The 20,069-nt window shown below is 44.9% G+C and overlaps 1 protein-coding gene across 4 annotated transcripts in view; it reads left to right on the top strand.

Annotated features, from left to right (window-relative positions):
* The window catches only part of PLCB1 (phospholipase C beta 1), a 332,534-nt gene that overhangs the window by 193,263 nt on the left and 119,202 nt on the right, over positions 1-20,069 (top strand). For all 4 annotated transcript variants that reach the window (XM_041474010.1, XM_041474013.1, XM_041474012.1 and 1 more), the window contains exons 4-9: positions 3,719-3,859; positions 9,730-9,809; positions 12,263-12,316; positions 12,841-12,916; positions 17,879-17,979; positions 19,315-19,481. In XM_041474010.1, the coding sequence (XP_041329944.1) occupies positions 3,719-3,859; positions 9,730-9,809; positions 12,263-12,316; positions 12,841-12,916; positions 17,879-17,979; positions 19,315-19,481 (619 nt within the window). The remainder of the gene's footprint in view (positions 1-3,718; positions 3,860-9,729; positions 9,810-12,262; positions 12,317-12,840; positions 12,917-17,878; positions 17,980-19,314; positions 19,482-20,069) is intronic.

Below are 20,069 nucleotides of genomic sequence, written 5' to 3'. Positions count from 1 at the left end.
TTTTGATAGATTCTAAAGCTCTTTGTGCTGCCAACACCATCTTTATCACCTCCTCCATATTTGCCTGCTCACAAATTCCATTTCCCTCTGGGAATTGAAGCAGCACTGCCCCATCCAAACACTGATTTTCCTGACCTATTTCCAGGGCAGTCTTCAGGCACCTCCAGTCCTTGAGCTGAAGCTCCTACCAGACTCCAGTGGAAGGGAAAATCCAAGCTGATCCCTTTTGACTGCAAGAAGCAACAGGAAACACCAAAGACTTAAAATACTGAGCTACAAAGGGAACTTGCATGAGTTACGTGGGTATTGCCAATGGCTGCTGTTTATTGGCCATCCCATGGGTGTGCTCCCAAACTTCAGCAGCTCAGGTGTTCCAAAAGTTACTGTGATCAATATTAAATAGGTATAATTCTTCTGAATGTCCAAAAAAATAGCTCAGTGTGTTGCTAATTAGACCCCAGTTTAGCAAAGAGCTTATCCCAAAAACCAATCTGTCCACTCGAGCCAGTGTATGAAACACAACCCCAACCAGCAGCTGGCTTTCCAGTGTCATTCCCAAAAATGGAATCACCAAAATCAATCCAATTTACATAAAAGAAGCTAAATTTGGGCTTGCTGCTTGGTTTGTGGTTTTTTTCCCCATGTGGTTTCCTGCCATCTCCACGGGAAAACCTGCTGACATTTTCAAAAGGGCTTTGATTCATAGAGCACTGAGAGTCTTCAAGATGGTGATAAAGGATGTTTTGCTCATCTCCTTCGTAGCAAAGGGGGTAACAAGGGAGCTGAGGAATGAGGAATGAATATGGGAGCTGGCAGTGGGCTTTGGTGTGTGAGAACTTCAGATCCAAGCACTAATTATGACCTAGATCATCAGCTAAGGGTGAGGTTGTCACTGACAAGTGCATCTGTCACCCCCGAAGGGCAAATACACCCATGGCAGGGGTCAGCAAGGGTGTGAGTCATGTCAGCATCAAAATTATTCTCTTGCACTGAAGTTAAAAATAGAAAATTTTAAAAAATACTAAAAACCAGCTATTAAAATATGTCTTTGGGGTGTGTGGGGCCCACAGCAGTTGCACTGAGACAGCCCAGGACTCGTGGTGTATTCCCTTTATTAGCAGCTGCTGGATGCTGGCTGGGCACTGCACTGCTCTAATGGACTGTGTGCTTCCAACTTTGCTAGACAAGCCTTAAACAGAGCAGAGAAATTCACATTTTAGCCATTCAAACACAGCAACCCAAAGACAATGGTCTGTCTAACTGCTTGCTTGTAAAACCTGGCAAAAAAATCTTGGATTTGGAAAACCAAATCCACACACACATTGCTTGATTTGCCACTTATTTGCACTTCTGAAAACCGAGCCAGTGCCAGATAACTTCTCTTTTGATGAATTTCCTTGGAAAAAGCATCTCAATTCAAATATGTTTCTTTCTTCATTCTGTGGTGCGTGGCTAATGCATCTCCTGGTCCAGCTGGAGTGTGATTCATCCTGAGACATCCCTGGCTGGGTGTAAATACGGAAGAAGGAGGTTATCTTCCCTCTTCTTTTGTGGCTCCCACTGCAGTCCATCATCCAGAGTGGAGCTGCGAGCAGGAGGCTCAGCCAGGGAGAGGGAGGGAGCAGTGGCAGTGGTGAGGAAGGAGGAAAGCAGAGAGACAATCCCCTTCTGTCTGGGCCAGGAAGAATGATGCTGTTCCCAGACAGGCCCTTGAGCAGAGGCATTTATCTGTCTGATTTGGGGCTGGAACGGCAGAGGGTAAAAAGGAGATGGATTCTCATCTCCCAGAGACATAAAACAAAGCTTTGAAGCATCCAGCCTGTAAATAAAAGAGAAAGGAACCCATCCACTAATACACCATGACTGACTTAGCAACTGCAGGGCATTTCTCTAGCTCTTCTCCCAGATCTAAATGATACCATTTCTTTGTCTTTCTCCTTTGAATCCTCATCTCTGAAACACAAATACTATTTTTGTATCCCCCTCCTGTTTTTCTCTCCTGTGAAAGGCTGTGATTAACTTGTTTACCCACGAAACCATCTTTGTCTCGGAGCACAATGATATTCACAATTTGCAGAGCCCTTAAATAGGATTATTCTGTCTGTTCTCCTGTAACACTTGGCATCATACCCACTATTTAAAGAGGCTCAGCACTTATGATAGACAGCCTTGTACTTTCTTTTCAGTTTCTACCTCATGCTCCAAAAATGTTTTCCTAAATCTGGTGAAGTGTTTGGTGAATGCACACACAGCTCCACTGCCTCCAAGAAGGTATGATACCAATCAGGAGATGCCCTTTAGATTGACCTCTTGTTGGTACAGGATTTCCTGCAAGATCCATGAAAAATGGCCCTTCTTTTTCATCTTAACCTTGTTATTTTAAACTTAATTGGTATCAGTTGGTGGAAATTTAGATACTCAAAAAGTTATTAAGAATACCACAAACAGAACATATGCAGGCAGTGTGGGGAGAGGGTTCATGGGAGAGTGAAATTCAAAGTGCAGTGCATTTATTGTGTCAGTTTTGCAATAACTTGATCTCTGCACAGCATCTGCCATCCCACAGGGATTCTACTTGCTAGCCATGTTTTAGTTTTTGGAGGAGACTGAGCAGTCTTGCCTTCTAGGAAAGCTGAGCTTTCACATTATACAGGCCCTTGCCAAAGGGCTCAGTCCAGTCATGCAGGGCAGCTTTTCATCTGTCTTCATAAACTTCACCACGAGGCCAGGGACCCATTTTCTTCATTTCAGACACACTGAGGCTTTCTTGGAAATGGAGCAGCCTAATGGAAATGAGCAGAGTCACCGAATAACTTGAGGTTTTTACTCACATTTAGGTTGCCAGTGGGGCTGAGGTTCAGGCTATTAATAGGTGATACAAATCCTTGAATGCACCTTTCCTTCAGAGAAGTGCTAGCTGGTGACTCCTCTGTCAGGCTGGAACAAGGAGCCCACGGAAGGGGTTGAGTCACCATCCCTGGAGGGGTTTAACAGACGTGTGGATGTGGCATTTGGGGACATGGGCTAGTGGTGGCTTTGGCAGTGCAGGAGGAACAGTTGGACTCGATGCTCTGAAAGGTCTTTTCCAACCTAGATGAGTCTGTGATTCTGTATTGGATACAAACAGGGGAAAAAAAGACTAAAAGCTAAATATAAACGGAATATAGCTAATAATTTCAATAATACATGACCTGTTGAACAAGAAGAAGAAAGAGGAGAGCAATGCCAAACTTCCGTTACCCATTTCATAGAGTTTCAGAAAGTTAATTCCAGCAGTCTTCTTAATTCCTTAGGAAAAACTAAGTTCTCATTTTCAGTTTTATCTAAAATCAATTAAAATCACTGCTGAGGACAGTAGCCTTTGGACAGATTGTGTTGTTTTGACAAGCAAGACAGTTTGTGTTTGCTTAACTTCTGCAGCAAAATAACTGAAAATAGGAATGTGCAGCCATCAGCTGGACAGCTCTGAGCCTGTACAGCACCAACATAGAGCTCAAAGGCTTTGGAGGATTTACAGCAGTGATTTCCTTTTTATTCTGCCTTAATAACTTTAAGTATTTTAATGAGTCATTAACCAGATGAGAACCAACAGGCCAACACGTGTAAAGTGCTCAGAATGAGACAGATTTTCAGAGTGGAAGTTTGCCATTTTTGCCCCTCTTTCAGTGCCATATATTTGCAGCAGGTTTTGATCCCTGGGTGGTTGTTTCCCCTGCAGGACCCGAAGCTGCGCGAGCTGCTGGACGCTGGCAACGCGGGAGGCCGCCTGGAAAATCGCATGATCACTGTCGTGTATGGCCCAGACCTGGTCAATATATCCTACCTGAACCTGGTGGCATTCCAAGATGACATTGCAAAGGTAACACACCTGACAGATGAAGAGCTGGCATGGCAAATTCAGGCTTTGGAAGTAGTGCTTCGAGATAGGGATAACTGAGCTAAAAGTGGGAGTTGCTGTGAGATGAAGCACAGTTCTGTTCTGAAGCTGGGCCACTCAGTTCCCAAGAAGAAATGTGCAATCTTGTTTTGTTTTGTGGGGTTTTTTCCAAAGGAGTTTATTCAGCAAAATTTATGCCCCTGCTAAGTGGGCTCGTGTTCAGAACGTTGCTTGTAAAGCCCAAATAATCACAGTAAAAATAGTGCTACACACAAATTTTTACTCAGGGATGAGATGTTACACTGTGGCTCCCCAAACCCACATCAATATTTCAGGAGGAGCATCACATTTTGCCTGCTGAGAGCCCTTGATAAGACTTTTTTTTCCTTAGAAAAGTAGAAATACTTTTCTAAGGCTTTTTCATTGCCTTAGAAAAGTATTTTTTTCCGTGCAGGTCCATCAGTTTCCTCTGTCCAATTCACAACTTAAAACTACACTTAGGATATTTGGGTTTGGGTTTTTTCCTCCTTCTTCCAATTTCTCTACCATTCAATTCTGTTTAATCAAGTGGGAACTTTTGCTTTATCTATTTCAAGCAGACATCCCAAAGCTTCTCCTCTCTCCACTTCCACTCACGTAGGCAGGCTCTGCTCCCAGCCTGCAGGCATCCACGCACAGAACAATTTCCACAGGGCATTTTTACATCCTGGACTTCCCCAGATTGTCTGAAAAGAGGTTCTCTGCAGCCTGCTGGGATTTAACAACAGCAAGGGATTATTTTGTCACCTCACAGGCAACAAGGATTGTTAGCCCAGGTGCAAAAAGGTCACAGGATGAAAGCCTTCAGCAAGGAGGGGACATTTCTGCTTGCCAAATTCCCATTTCTGCTAATCTTCTTTAGCCAATTGGAAAAACCATGATGTCCAGTTTTTCTTTGACACAGAAGAATGGAGACAGGAGTTTGTGGTGGTCCACAAAGAGCTGAGAGGGAAGTGCTGTTCTTAGGCTTGAGAATGCAGAGCTCTACAGGGTGAGATATCTTAACACTGCAGAAATGAAAGCAATTGAAATAACTCTTCAGGAGAAAAAAAGGAGCTATGCTTATGAAGGAAAATGAAAAGGTATGCTAAAGCTTTACCAGCAGAAATTGCTGTCCCTTATCAAGGAGCAGGGAAAATCACCCAAATCAGAAGCTTATGTTCATCTTTTTCACTTTCCTGTCTAGCCAGCAGTCAGTGAGCCATAATCTATTTACTAAAACAGCACAGAAATGGGTATTTTAGGGCTATTTTCTGTTTGATAATGGAACCTTAAATTGGATAAAATCGTATTTTGTAAAAGCTTGGCTGCTCTAAATCTTAAGTAACTCCTACCATCCGAGTAACTAAGAATCTGAGTCTTCCTTTTTATTTGTAAATGCAATAGAGCAAATAAATTAATATTTGATCAGCTGTGGCCTGGGAATGCAATTTTTAAGGCATTGCAGATTAACTGTGTGTGCTTTGAGGTCGTGTTAAATATCCTGATTGTTTGAATCAAAACAGTTTTGATCACTGTTGAACACATCTAAAACTTCTTCCCTTTTTAACCTGTTTACCAACTTTATATGAACCAGAACACAGAATTTGGTCTTTACTGTCTCTGAGCCCCATGCAGTGACTCAGAGCAAGTGCAGTAAATAAGCACATCAGGCACAAGTCATCTCCCAGGGAGCTCTGGGGAGCAGTGTCAGTACAAGATGTTTTCAGTGCCACGCTTGCAAATTTTGACCCTTCTAATGTTCCAGGGAAAGCAAGTGCCATAGAAATCTCTCCCACCTTTCTTTTTCAGTGTATGAGTATTTTTGGTTAACCCTTTGTTTGGGATACCTTGTTTTTCCAGTGTTGACCAGCCCTCCCTTAAGGAGAAAGGCACAGTAAACTGTAATGGTCTTAATGAGGCAGTTAAATCCTTCCATTGGAGGATTTTCTCCCTTTGCAGAGGGCTGCCTTTTCTGCTACAAACTCTGCTTGTCACATCCACTGGCCAAGTTATGGGAAAAGTAGGAGAATGCAAGTCTTGGGTCATTCAGCTTGCCTCATGGAAACATCAGTGTGCTGGTTTGTGTTCCTTCCTCCAGGAGAAAATAACTGATGCTTAAAGCACATCAGTGATAAGCTGAGGGGCACCTGCTTTGATCAAGAATGCAGCTTGAAATTCATTAGGCCCTGGTCTACAGGGCAGGCAGGAAGGTGTGTCCTGGTGAGGAGAGAAGCAGCACTGAGAGAGCACTCACTTATTTTCAGCTGAGAGTGCCTGTCTGGGCACTCACACTGTAGGATTTATTTGTGAGCACCCACAGATTGCTGCAGAAGCAGCAGAGTTTATTCTCAAACCCTGTTCTGAGCAAATGCTCCTTTTCTCTGTCTCCACTCCCAACATGAAGAAGTCCAGCCCATCAACCTCTGGCTGCTCCTGGAGCAGTTCACTCTCTTCCCAAATCCAGCAGATTCAGGAGTGAGCATCTCTTTGTTCCCTCCTCTTTCCTCTCTCTCTCTTTGGTGCCTCTCGTGGCAGCCCTTTTCTCTCTGCACTGCCAATCCTGGCCATGCAGGCCCCTGTCAGAGCCACAGGAAATCTTTCTCCTCAGTTTGATGAGCTTTGGGTAAAATGCATCACTAAGAGCTGATCAATTCCTCCTTTAGTAAAATGATGTCATGAAGGATGATTCACAAGTCACGCTATACTATTCTTTCCAGCATACATCTTTCTTTTTCTAGCTTCCCCGGTGTATGTTAGAGCTTGATCAGTAGAATAAAGTAAAGTCACATCTATTTGATATGGTTTTTTTTTTTTTATAATTAAATTCTGAAAGGGAGAATTTCAGCAGCTTGCTTTGTTAACCTCCCACCAAAAAGAAATGTGTGAGGAACATTGCTTTCATACGTAGTCAGGTATGATTTGAAGGAAGTGTTTTCAAGGCTCTGTGCTGCCTTTTCTTATGAAAAAGGTCTCATCTCTTGTGTTGCACTGAGTGTTGTATGGTATCCTGATGCGTGCAGAGGAAGAGAGATTACTGCACTGAGCATTTCCAAAGGAGCCGCTGCTCATGTGCTACCTGCCAAAGCACTGAACAGCTGAACGGCTGGTCAGCAAAGTTCACAGGAATGGCAGAAGATGAATGGCGTGGCAGGACACAGCCAGGAGGGGATCCAGTCCAGGAAGCTCCCTCTTAGCATGATGGATGTGGCTTGCTTGGAGTTGAAGATCAGAAGGCCGAGTCCTTCTGCTCTCATTAGGGATCAGTGCTGGGTTTGCTGGCACTGCTGCAGCCCTGTTTGAAAAAGCCCAGATTTCTATTTTCCTGTGGTATCACATCTGTGCAGAGGCTGCTGTTTGCTCTCCACACAGCAGCCCTCCATCCCTTGGCGTGCTCTCCCTGAGCTCTGCCTGCTGGAATCACTGGTGTGGGTTTGGGGTGTGGGCTCTGCTCTCTGCCATGCAGCAAACCCAAGGAAATGGAGCCTTTTGGTGGCTGAAGCAGCAAGGCACACCTTGGCTCACAGCTTGGTGAGAGCCCAGCAATGTCAGTCCCAAGCATCTCTTTATTTTTTAAGCTCTGTTCTCAATGCTGTTGTTCCCCTTCCTGCCAGGGGTTCGGATCAGCGGCTGCAGAGATGATGTGATCCTTGGCAGATTCTCTGATCTTGGCTTTTTGGCTGGGGCTCTGGGGTGGCTGGACCCTGAAATGGGAGAGACAATGAGCCAGTGTTGCTTGACCTGGTTAGGAATGGCTCAGCCTGCAGGTAGTCCTCAGAATGTTTGGCAAGAGCCATGGGGTTGCTTTGGAGAGCCAGGAAAAGCCAGCAAAGGAACAGAATGGAACAAATGGCAAGGCTGCTTATATAAATAATGTGTGTGACAGGCACATAATGAGTGAGTTCCCCTTACATTCCTGTCAACAAGCGTTCGGACAAAGAAAAGGAAGAGCTGGGGGTGTGGGATACTCTTGAAGTGCCCTACTTGTGTTTTACACAAAATATTTCAGCTTCAAGCCCAGCAGAAGCAGCAGGATGAAAACAGTCTATCAAGATCTGTTAAAAGCTAGTGTATTTTCGATTTCCAGATAGTATTTTGTGTTGCTGTTAGTCTCTGTGGCCCTTAGTGTCACAGGGAGAAGTCTGAGCAGCTATTATTAGTGCCTAAACAAAGCAGTGTTTACAAGATGAGCCTATTTTGAGCCTGGAAAAATGAGTTGCCAAGAAGAAAAACAGATGCTGCACTTAATACGCTCTCTGTTCCAGGACTCACAGCAAAGCAGTTGTGTTGCTAACGAGCCCGACTCCTCCTCCTCTGCTTTCTCACACCCCTGATTTTTTCAAACTAGACCTAAGGAGGAAAAGCAATTAAAGAGGAATGGCAGTGGTCACAGGAAGGTGGAGGGAGGACTATCTGAGCAGCACTGATTTTGCCTCCAGAACAAGTCTGTGTCTGAGGGAAGAAGGTTTCTCTTCCAGAAACACCAGCCACAGGTGTTTCCTCTGTTGTTGAGGGGTGAGGTGTGAATGGGATGGGCTCCAGCACCTGAGAGCTGGAGGACATCAAAGGCCACTAAAACACTGGGCATGCAGGCAGCCTTGTCCTTGGGAGCACAGGTGGGAGACCACTTTCAGGAACAAGGTCTGGTAACATCAGGGAAAAAACCTTAGCATATAAAGAAGATGGAAAACCCCCCAGCTTCTCAAATCAATCACCTGGTCGTGTGGAAAAATGAGGTTTTTTAGGTAAAACAAGCTCTAAGCTCCAAACTGACATAGGAACCTTTGTTTCATTGGAAGGCAATGACACTTCCCATCCCTATCCATTTTTGTCAGAATGGAATCCTCCTTGGTTTTTTTTTTAGTATATTTTTTTTCTCAAGAAAAAGAAGGACCAAGGAGAAGGGAATACTTCCCAAAGAGTGTGGCAGTGGGAATTTTGGATTTGGACTGTTATGAAAGGAAACATAACTTCAGTTTGGAACAAAACTGAAAGCTTTGTCAACTAAAACAAAAAAAAAAAAAATCACATTGTTTGAAAAGGCTTTGCTTGTTTTCTTCCCTTTCTTTCAGTGGGGTGAAACAAAGCCAATCCAAAACCACAGTTGTGATGAAAAAGGTTTGCAATTAAAGGTTGTGAATAAGCACCAAGTTAGAAAGGAAAAACACACTGAAGCTGCCCATGAAAAGCTGTAGGAGAGACCTGCAAGGGAGGAGAGCAGCACAATCTCTGGGAGTCTAAACTTCAGTTCACAATCTTAGTTCAGCCCTGCTGGGAGCCCAGGAAGGGTCAGGGATGCAAGGGAAGGACTGGAGCAGTGTGGAGCAGCCTGGTCTAGGGGAAGGTGTCCCTGCCCATGGCAGGGGCTTGGGTCTGCATCCTCTTGGACATCCCTTCCAACCCAAACCATTCCATGATTCTATGGCATTTCTTCCCTACACCAGGAAGGGGGAAAATATTTGGTGAGGGATAGGAACACAGTGTAAGGATGCACAATCAGGGAGAAAGAGTTCTTTGGAGTTGCATCTTCCTTGCACATCAGAGTAATTGAAATGTACTCCTGTATATTTCTGCTGGCTGGGGAGTTTTTAAGCTTGTTTCTTATCTTGAATAGAGTCAGGACTTCAATTTGTAACAGTCTTCTTTTTTTTTTTTTTTATTTTGTAGCCTGAGAAAAACAGGTCTCACAGACGAGGAGGGAAGATGTAATTGGAAAAATCAAGTTCAGGCTTTAATTAGGCCCTTTTTTTCAAAGCATAATTTTCAAAAATATGTTGCATTGTGTCAGTAAACATTTAAACTGAGCCTCATTTATTCACTTTTTCTCTTCACAGGAATGGTCAGATGAAGTGTTCAGTTTGGCAACAAATTTGTTGGCACAGAACATGTCAAGGGACGCGTTTCTGGAAAAAGCGTGAGTGGCCCTCGATGTCACCCTGTGGGTGTTGCTCTTCCCTCTGCGTCATTTTCCTCCACGCTTCTTACTCACCTTGTCATCTATTGTTTCTGCTCTGGTGACTTGGCACTTCTGTAAACACAGGTCCTGGTTCCTGTGGGTCTAAAAAGCCTGTTATCTAGAAGTCATCTAAACAAAAATCCTTTTTAGGGTTCTCCTGGCAAACTGTTAAATCATTGCAGAAAAAGTCTGAATTGAATGCTCCCTGCCCCTTGTACAGTTGTAGCTTCAGCTGTAGGCTGAAGGTCTGCATTTAAAAAGAAAGAATACTCTAGACTGACTTGCTTCTGGTTTGTTTTCCTTTTTGTCTTTTATTGATAGCAAAACAAAAAAGAGAAATGCCAGAAGTCTCTGTTTCTCAGTCCGATCTCTCTGGTTTCCATGTGATCCAGAGAAAATTCATTCCTCTGGATTGCTTGGCACAGTGGGCAGATTCTGAGTTGCTTTCCACGAAGCACAAAAGCTGTTGTGAGAAGGTTTGGGGTGAAATACACACCTGAAAGGGAAGAGAGCTAAACCTGAAATTAGCAATTCTCAGCTGATGAGATGCAGTTTTGTGGAAAGAGCTTTGAGAACAGCGTGGCGAAGTCTGCCAGAAAGTGCTGGTGTTGAACTGGGATACTCACTGGCCTTTTGGGCTTCTGAAAGAGGGGCTGCACCTCCCCAGCCTGTGAGTTAGCTGTGTAAAGTCAGCTTAGTGTCTCCCCCAAACACCTTCCCCTGCTCACAGCCAGGGGCTCAGTCCAGCTAAATACTAAGCTTACTTTCCTCAAACCTGCTTCTCTCCAAATTAACCTCCCCTTTTCTGGGCTTTCTGAGGCTGTGAATGGCTACTTCCATTAGCTGCACCCAGAGTCAGAACGTTCCAGAGGGCTGACCTTGAGTCCCACAGAGCCACAGGTGCCTGTTGTGGAAGGAGGGATGTGCATCTCTGGGGGTGTGTTTGCTCCCCATGCTGTTTGCTGTGGTGCAGCTGGAGGCCACAGGAATTCTGAGGCAGCTCTGAAGGGTGGATGTTGCTGGAATACTGCACTGTGTCTGATAACAGTGTGCTGGGGCAGCAGGGATGTTTTAGGCAAACAAAATCCCAAATGGATGGGAACATTTAACATTCCCTGTTGGCCCTGCGTGCTGGCAGTGGGGAATGTGCCCACCTGAGCTGGTGCCTTCCTTCCGCTCCACAGGCTGGAGATGGGTTTGGAGGGGGATTAGGTTCTACAATTCCCTGCCCCTGAAATCCCCAGGTGCCCCGTGGGCTCTCTGACAGGTCTGTGGTGGGGAGGGTTGGGGCTGTACCTAATGGGCCCTTCCCTACCCAAATCAGGGGAGAAATGTGTCATCACACGCTACAGCAGAGCTCCGTGGCTGGAGCTGTTCTTTGGCAGTTTTTCAAGCCATATTAATTAAAGATGAAGTCACTGGACACACTGTGTGGATTCAGTGGCAGGCAAGCATGGCATTCCTGTGTCTTTTTCCACTAATTAATAAATCACTTGGAAACCGTAAGGTTTCCCAGCTCCTCTGCACGGATGCCAAATCAGTCACTTAAGAAATGTATGACTTTGAAGATTAAATTATTTCCCCATTATAATTAGTGTACTAAGCAAAGGGTTGCTTGGAGTCCTATCAGAACCCTTTTGTTGAAAGAGAAAACCAGATTGCATTCGAGCAGAATGAAGGGTTTTTTCTTTCTGACATTCAGTTCCTTGGAGCACTGGAAGTGCAATAATAAACAGCTTTTCCCCATCTTCTGTTATTTTTAACTTCCTTGGTTATAGAGAAAAACACTCAATGTCACCAAAATACAGTGAAAAATTTGAAAAAATAGAAGGCAAAATAAAAGAAACTTTGGGTTTTTTTTAAATAACTGCTGTGATTTTTTTGTTTTAATCTCCCTCAGTGCTGGGAGTTGTGCTTGGTGACACAGTAGCACAAAAGGCTTCAGTTTCCAGAAGACAAAACTGTGGGGAGTCAAAGATTTGTGGAAATGTTCCTATCCCAGTTATCCTAGTTTTAGCATGCACTTGGTTTTTGAAGTGGTTGCTAATGGCATTTTCTGTTGGGAAGAAAAGGCAAGTTTATTAGAACCATGCAGTTTCTTCTTCTTCTGGCAGACCACTGGGTGAAGTGAAAAAGCTGAGTTTTTTAACAAAAAAAATCTCCTTTGAAATATTTAAGCATTGCCACATTTTTCACCAGATGATGTTAGTGCAAAACTCATTTACAGTCATCTCAGGACAGACAGTAGAAGGTTTGCAGTCAATAATGATATCCCAACATGTTTTCATACTGGGAGAAAGAGCTGAATGAGACTTGCCACATGACCAGAGCACTAGCCCAGAGCTAGGAAGCTGGTGGAGAGGTCCTTGAAAATGCTGTAAAAATAAAGCAGGGTGCTTTTCTCTCCACAGCTACACAAAACTCAAGCTGCAGGTGACTCCGGAGGGGCGCATTCCTCTGAAGAAGTAAGTGATGTTCCTTTCCTTACCACGTGCTCTCTGCTGACTTTGGGCTGTGAAGATGTGTTTGGGATGAGCATGGGATCCCTGTGCCTAGAAGAATAATTTTACCCTCTCTTTATAAAAGTGATGATGGGGTGTTTGTGTTCAAATGCCCTCTGGGCACAGACATCCTGCCTCTCTGTCCTAGTTCTTTCCACTTGTGAAAATAAAAAAATTAAAAAAAAATTTAAAAAGCAGCATAATTTCTTTATCTCAGGGATATGTGAAAATAAACAGATTCAAATTGCATGTCACTGGAGGAATGAAGAGCAGTGATAGCTGAAATAAATACCTGCTGTGATAGGGGCTGGTGTGGGGTGGAGTTCAACTGAGCACTGTCAAACTCCCCTCTGTCACTGAGCAGCCAGCAAATGGAAATAAATAGCTAAAGATGGAACAGGCTGCTGAGAGATATTCAGTCCTTGAGCCACGTGGGCCATCGAGGCATGTCTCTAAGCCAGCCCCTGTGTTTTGTCCTCCTTTTGCAGCATCTACCGCTTGTTCTCCTCGGACAGAAAACGGGTGGAGACCGCGCTGGAGGCCTGCAACCTTCCCTCCTCCAGGGTGAGCAGCTGCAGCTCTGCACATCAGCTCTGCTTGGGTTGGCTGCTGCTTCCTTCTTCTCAGTGTGCTCCTGGCTCAGCCTGCTCTGCTGGCTTTGCTCCTCAGCAACAGCTCTGGCTTCCCACACAGAGGTTCCTGACACCCTCTGAGTACCTTTGGTTTGAGGTTGTTTAGGATCAGGAGCACGTGGAAGAAGCCTAAAAGGATTCAAAGGAAGGGCAGATTTTGTGTGACCTGTCCTGGAGGATTCCTGTGAGGGCATTTGAAGAATAGGTGAGGTTGCACAATTTCCAAGGCATGGTTTCAGTGTTAGCCTGAGGTGTGATCTGTAGCTGGAGATAAGAGACAGGCTAAAGCCACCCTGCCTTTTCCAAAAGGTGCATGAAGGAAATGTGGAAATGTGGTGTGGAAGCTGCTAGCACTGCAGGGATGCAGCCACGGCATCCTGCTAATCCAGGAGCTGTGCTCAACCCAGAGCTTTTCCAGGATGGTACCTGGCCCTCAATAAGGTTTTTTCCAGACAGAATGACCTCGAGCAGGTGATTCCAGTTAATGCTGGAGTCACAGACTGGGTGAGGCTGGGAGGGACCACAGTGGGACATCTGCTCCCACCTCCCTGCTCAAGCTGGGTTTTAATCCCAGGAAAGCTTCTTGCAGGATAATTCCTTCTTTCAGGGGTCCAAGAGGTGGGGTAAAACCCCTCTGCAGCAGAGAGAGCCTGCATCTGCTGATCCCTTGGCTTATCCAGAGCTCTGTGCTGTGAGCTTTCCTTGATGTTTGCTCCCCAGGGTTTAACAGAGCCCATTCCTACAGCTCCAGAACAGTGGAGCAGAACCTTCCCCAGCCAACCCTCAGACACCCCTTACAGGGAGACCTTCCTTCACAGGTTTAAATAAAATTCCAAGCAATGTCAGCAAAGTAGGTATAAAATACTCTAATAATCTTAGCTGAGGTAATATTGTGAGGTTAGAAATGTGGAGAGAAAGGTTTTAAAGATGAGTTTCCATTTAATTGATAGCAAACAGTACAAAGTGTGGAAAAAAAAAATCTCTGAGGTGCTGCTTTCTGAATCAGCTGATTTATTTCTTCCGTTTACTACATGTCTCTGAAAAGAAAATTCAAATATCATTTGGGTCTTTTGAAGAAACTGCAGCTTTTTGCTGCTATTTATCTAAGTAGAGCTGGTTTTACATACACACTGCTGGATGCTTGTTGCTGGGATACCATCTTGAAAATTATTCAGAATATGAAGTGGATCCTTTCTTTGGTTGGGACAAAAGAGAAATGTGCTGCATACACCAAAGAAAACTGTGTTGATCATCTTTGGGAAATACTGTAGAAGGGCAAAACTGAATCTCATGGAGGTAATGGAATGGAAGAAAAGCAGAACTTGAACCACAGCTCCTTTCCTTTGTGTTCCTGTTGATCTGAACAAGTGAAATTCTTAGCTTCAACTTCCAGCTTTTCTGCCCTATTGTACTGCAGGACAAATGGTGTTCCCATAAAGCCTTGGAAGAGCAATAGACTCCAGCAGCTTGCAAGGGAATATCAGGAGGTCTTGTTCAGCCAACATCAAATTATTCAGAGAATTCATGAAAGTCTCTCATGGATATTAGCAGTTCAGGCTCTGGATTTTGATATTCATGCCTCATGGATTTTCTTCCCAAGCTTCCACATCTCTCATTGCTGTGGGAAGATAGGGAGTTCATTGGCCACGAGCTTCACACCACGCTGGGCTGCAGCTCCTGGAACTTAGGAGTGAATCTTCAAGCCTGGGACAGTCCCTCACCTGCCTCTTGCAGTGACCTGGGCACAGGTGCCAGGGGAGTGTCCCTGTGTGGAGTTTTGTGTGACAGGACAGATACCCCATCCATCAGCCCACTCCCCAGGGAATTCCCTGTGTGTGCCAGGAGACCCTGTGGCACAACGTGCAGGCTCTGCATTTGGTGCAAGAGGAGGAAGAGTTCTCCTTGCCCAGATAATTGTTTTCCTCCTGAGGAGTAGCACCAGAGAGGATCCTCAGAATTGCTGAAAATAAATCCTTTCTTTTGTCTTTAAGGACCTTAATGAGGGATGGATTCTCTGCAGTGCTGAGCACTGATCCAGCTGAGCAGCAGGGCATGATCACAGTGGGGTGACCCATGGACCTCAAGTCAAGCACTTTTGAAAGCATGGCTTTATTAATTTCTCTCTTTCTCAGTCAGAACTGGCCTATGTGGAGTCTTGCAGGATCAAGCCCTGGTTTTTGGGACAGTCATCATCCAGCAGATCTGAAAGATGAAGGATCTTTAAATAAATGTTTAAACAAAGTTTTAAAATACCCCAATGAATTTCTGAGTTTGCCAGCTGATTCCTCTATGTTGTTTTTGGTTTTTTTTTTTTAATCGTGGCTGTTTTTTGGAAATGAGGTTGCTTTTTGTTAGTGTTGGATATTTTTTGTTTGTTTTGGTTAAAAGTGCCTTAAATAGAATTTGGAGAGCTTTATTTTAGCTGGTCTTTTGGCTGTGAAAAGTGGGTTTTGCCTTCTAGTTAATGTCGAGGTTCACAGTGAAGCACCAGTGAGCTTCACTGTTAAAATAAAATAACCAGCTCTTGAGTCCAGTCTGTGCAAATAATCTGAATTAGCTCTCATGCTGCCAAATATGTAACAGAGTGGATGCAGATGTTATAAAAGCAGGCAGGTTAGCAGGCAAATCCTAAATCAGCAGTGCTTGAAATTAGCAGAGTCTTAATCACGGAATAAAATTGAATGCCAATACTGAGGCAAGCTGGAAACGAGGGATGCTCTCGTGTGGTACAGAAGGTTTGTGCTTTGTTCGTTGGTGTCAAAAAAGAGATGAGCCCATAAGGTGTGTGGGTGGTTCCTCTGAAACAGGGATGGCTCAGACCAGGCTGAGTAAGGGGGCAGCATATTTTAATCCTTTGGGGCAGGCAGGCTTTTGGAAGCCAAATATAGTTGTGGGAGGTCGTGCCAGAGGTGGCTTTTGTCTCCCATCTAGATATTTGTGTTGTGTAGCCCACTGATTATGGTACTGGTAGGAAACTCCTATTAAAAAGTTCTGTACACTTGTGCCTGAAGGCTCGTGTAGGTTGTTCTCTTTGCAGTGGCTGTTTGGAGACATGGGGAGGCAAACTGATGCCTGTTAATTGGGTCTGAGTGGCAAATCAGAGCCTGGATCTCAGGTCACTGGAAGAGATCCACTTTTGTTCTGCTGAGCACCTTCAAATCCCTTGTAAAGAAAACAATAGTAGCTTGATGGGGGGGGCTGTAGCTCTGTGGTAATCAGAGAATCATTGAACAGCCCCTGGCTGAGAGCAGCACCCTGCTGCACAGGGGTTATAGGCAGAGGGAGCAGGGGAGAGCAGGGTGCCAACTCTAACAGGAAAATTCCCAAGCTCTGAGAATCCCAGCCTTAAGGCAAACACAGGTGTCAGCACTGAGAGCTCCACAGCTGGAATTGTTCAGTGTCATGGGTGCAGTGCCACTGAAGGGAGCTGTTTTCATCCTCTACCCTCAGCATTCCCACTTCTCCCTCCAGCCTTGCACTGGATTTGGCAGCAGTGAGTTACCTGGCTCGGGGGTTGATCCCGTGTGAAACACACAGGGAGGTTTTTGGCTGGGTAAGTTTTGAACCAGCTCACCCTGCAGCCACTCACAGTCTGCCAAAAAAGGAGGGCACAAGGGTCTGGTGGGGTCACCTTAGAATGTTGGAGCCTGGAGATGGTTGTGCAGGCAGAGCAGAACAGCCCAGATGGGTCAATCTGCTCCTGTGGACACAAACAGGATAAAACCCTCTCCAGCCTGTGTGGCTTTCAGATGAAAGGAGACAAAGCGACGCCTGTGGCACGGTTTATTTATTGTAACCCAAAGCAGGAAGAATATAGAAAAGTTTCCTTGTGTCTGACAAAGGCTTGAGCGGCGCTTCCGGTTCCCTTGGCAACAGAGCTAAACAGGCAGAGTAAATACAGGCAGAGTAAATACAGGCACTGCTGGCCCCAGCAGCAGCTCTCTGCAGCTTTGCCAAGCAAGCAGCTTTGTGCCCAGGTTACCATTCTCCTCTAGTTCATTTTGGAGCAGGGAGAGGCATCCTGTGGGTCCGTGGTGCTCCCAGACCACGTGCCATAGCTTTGGATGAAGGACTCTCCAGCTTCATGCAAATGACTTACCCAGTACAGTAATTGCCTCCAGTAATTTGATTTTTTTGGAGGAAAATGTAGTGAGGGTGATGAAATTGTCATCTAGAAGTTGGGCTAAATTGAAATCACTCTAAATTGTAGAAGATGTAAGGAGAAAAAAATACTGGCAAGTCCTCTGCAGGAGAGCACTTTATCAATTCCTCTAAAAGAAATCTGATTGCCAGACGTGTTACCCTGAGTGTTTAGGACAAAGATGGATGGCAAAGCTGTGCTGCTTGAGTCTTGCCCAGCATTGTGGCATCTTGAACGTGTCTCTTCAGGAAGGAAGAGGCAGCATCACTGCTGCTGTCAGGGAACAAGTGTATTAGTAATGACACAGTGACCCAGTTTGTTCCCCAGCTGTGTGACAGCTCTGGAAAGACAAGTGACATCCTCACCCTCTGTGCCGCTGCTATCCTGCTCGCTGAAAAACACAGGCTCAGCACCGCTGGGGGTGAGCTCAGAGGCCTCATCAGGGCTGATACACCTATTTCTGCTGTGGGGGAGGAGTTAGAAGGGGACCTGTGCCTTCCTCCTCCTTGCCAGGTGCTCAGAGAGTGAGAGAACTGTGCCTCATGGAAGCTGGTAGATGGGTTTGTAGGTATTTTTTAAAGATGTACTCTTTAAGCTGCTCTGTGATTCAGGGCAACTTACAGTCCTGCAGAATCTGGGCTCCTCTGGGTTGCAGGAAGAAAATCAAAAGCAGCCAAAAAGTGAGTGATCAGATTGCAAAGAACATATAAAAGTGCTGTATCTCTGTTTCACTGTTTTTTCCCCATTTCACAGAATGATTCAATCCCTCAAGACGACTTCACGCCAGAAGTGTACAGAGTGTTCTTAAACAACCTCTGCCCTCGGCCTGAGATCGACCACATCTTTTCTGAGTTGTAAGGAAGGACTGTCATTGCTTTATTTATTTATTTTTCCCATTCACTGATTTTCTGGGCTGGGCATGGCAAAGTAGGTTATTTACACTACAGCAGCATGCAGTGCTGGCCAGTAGCAGATTTAAATGTCAAGCAGGGCTGTTCTTTATTCTTGGATCAAGGGATCCTTCTCTCCCAGGCTTTTACCTTCACTTCTGATGGCTTGAGTTTTAAAGGAATTTGTTCCTAGAGGAGCAGAACTGCCAGGTCTTGTTTTTCTGCATTGATCAGGATAGTTCAGGTTTCCACGAAAGTAAAGAAAGAAGAGTAATAAGCAATAGCAGCACGAAATAGGCATGAGAATATGTATAATCACTCCCAAAAGCTTAATTAGGACTGGCAAAAAAATGCAGTAACTTTTAGGATTTGTGTATGATGAATTCACACCGTGAAATTAAATTAGCAGCCAGCTACAACTGATTTCATACACTCACTTATGAGCTCTGTAACTCCTGGTGCTTCTGCCCCTTGAGCAATCTGTGTACTTGCAGTTTCAGCAGAGCCTGATCCATGGAGGCAGCACGAGAGGAAAGCAGTTTCCAGAGTACACCCCACGACCTCCAAAGCACTTGGTGAATGTATTTTAGCAACACAACCGTGCTCACATTCCCTTTTTGGGGCTGCTGTCCCTGAGGTCGGGGTTTTGGACAGCACAGCCCTGTCCCACTTTGCTCCCCCTGCACCCAGGAGGGGCTGAACTGGCTGCTCCACACAGCCCCCAGCTCATCTCCTGGCCCAGAGGCTTCCTGGATTTCTATCTGGGCACAGCTTGTACCAAACTCTGCTCTGTCCACTGACTCTCTAAACAGGTATCTTTTTGCTTGCATTACAGAGCACCTCGAAGCTTTTGGAAGGTTTCTAAAAAAAGGACCCACACAAATTACCAGAATAATGAAATCAGGGCTGCTGTTATTCAGCAGTAAACCCAAACAGGTGGGCCAGGAATGCCAGCAGAGTGTGGCAAGCTGGGGATTGAATCCCACGGCTGTTTTCTCTTTTACTTTTTTAAATAGCTCCATTCCAAGAATTCAGAAGAATTAAAGGCTTCTAGCATTGCTCCAAGTCTTCCCATTGATGCCTGTAATGCTGAGCATTGCCAAAGATCTTCCTCTTAGATGTCTGATGGAGAACCTTTGGCAAAATAAATTAGTCCAGAGGCACAGTGGAGCGATGTTTTTGTTGTATGATAGTTTTGTATGAATCTTGTTTCAGTTTCCTTGGGAAGTTTCAGATGCAGAACAAGATTTCAAGGGAATGTATTAAAATGACTTTGCTGTTTCTTTAATTTCTCTCCAGTGGTGCCAAGAGCAAACCCTACCTTACTGTTGATCAGATGATGGACTTCATAAATTTGAAGCAACGGGATCCACGATTAAATGAGATCCTTTATCCACCACTCAAACAAGAACAAGTTCAAGTGCTGATTGAGAAGTACGAACCTAACAGCAACCTAGCAAAGAAAGGTCAGTGGATTTCACACTCCTGCTGTGCTCAGAAACAGTAACTCAATTGTCCTACATGCTAAAGCAACATTTGGTTCAAAATCCAGCTGCTTTCCCAGCTGTCTGCTTTTGGGATCACACAGGCCAGTGAGACATCCTGTGGTGCATTTTAAAATGTGTTTGGCTGGTGTCAGGTGAGGAGGGATGGGGCTGCTTTCCCTGCTTGCCTTGCAGTGTGTGTGATTGACAGAAGAGTTGCTCTGGTATGTGACCCTCAGCAGAAACCTGACCATCACAGTGGCTGTTTACCAGCATCTAAAATGTACAGTTGAAAGAAAAAAATCAGGGACAATGGAACTAAGAGTGTGATAATTCTATCATTTAATAATACTATTAAGTCTAGCCCTCTGCTTTTGGATAAAGTGGTGTACAATGCAAGATATGAGATCAACTCAGTGTATTTCATGCTATAATCACAGAAAATTCCCTTTTGAACATCTCAAGTGTTGTCAGGACTTAGGTGGGCACTTGGCCAAAACCAGTGAAAGAACTCCTGCACAAATCTCTGTAGATTTTTGCTACCACCACAAGTCTTAAAATAGCATTCAG

This window comes from Pyrgilauda ruficollis, unplaced genomic scaffold (assembly GCF_017590135.1).
Source record: "Pyrgilauda ruficollis isolate IOZ18807 unplaced genomic scaffold, ASM1759013v1 scaffold31, whole genome shotgun sequence".
NCBI classification, from domain to species: Eukaryota; Metazoa; Chordata; class Aves; order Passeriformes; family Passeridae; genus Pyrgilauda; species Pyrgilauda ruficollis.
The sequence above is the reverse complement of the archived record's forward strand: the minus strand, read 5'-3'. Positions and strand labels throughout refer to the sequence as shown.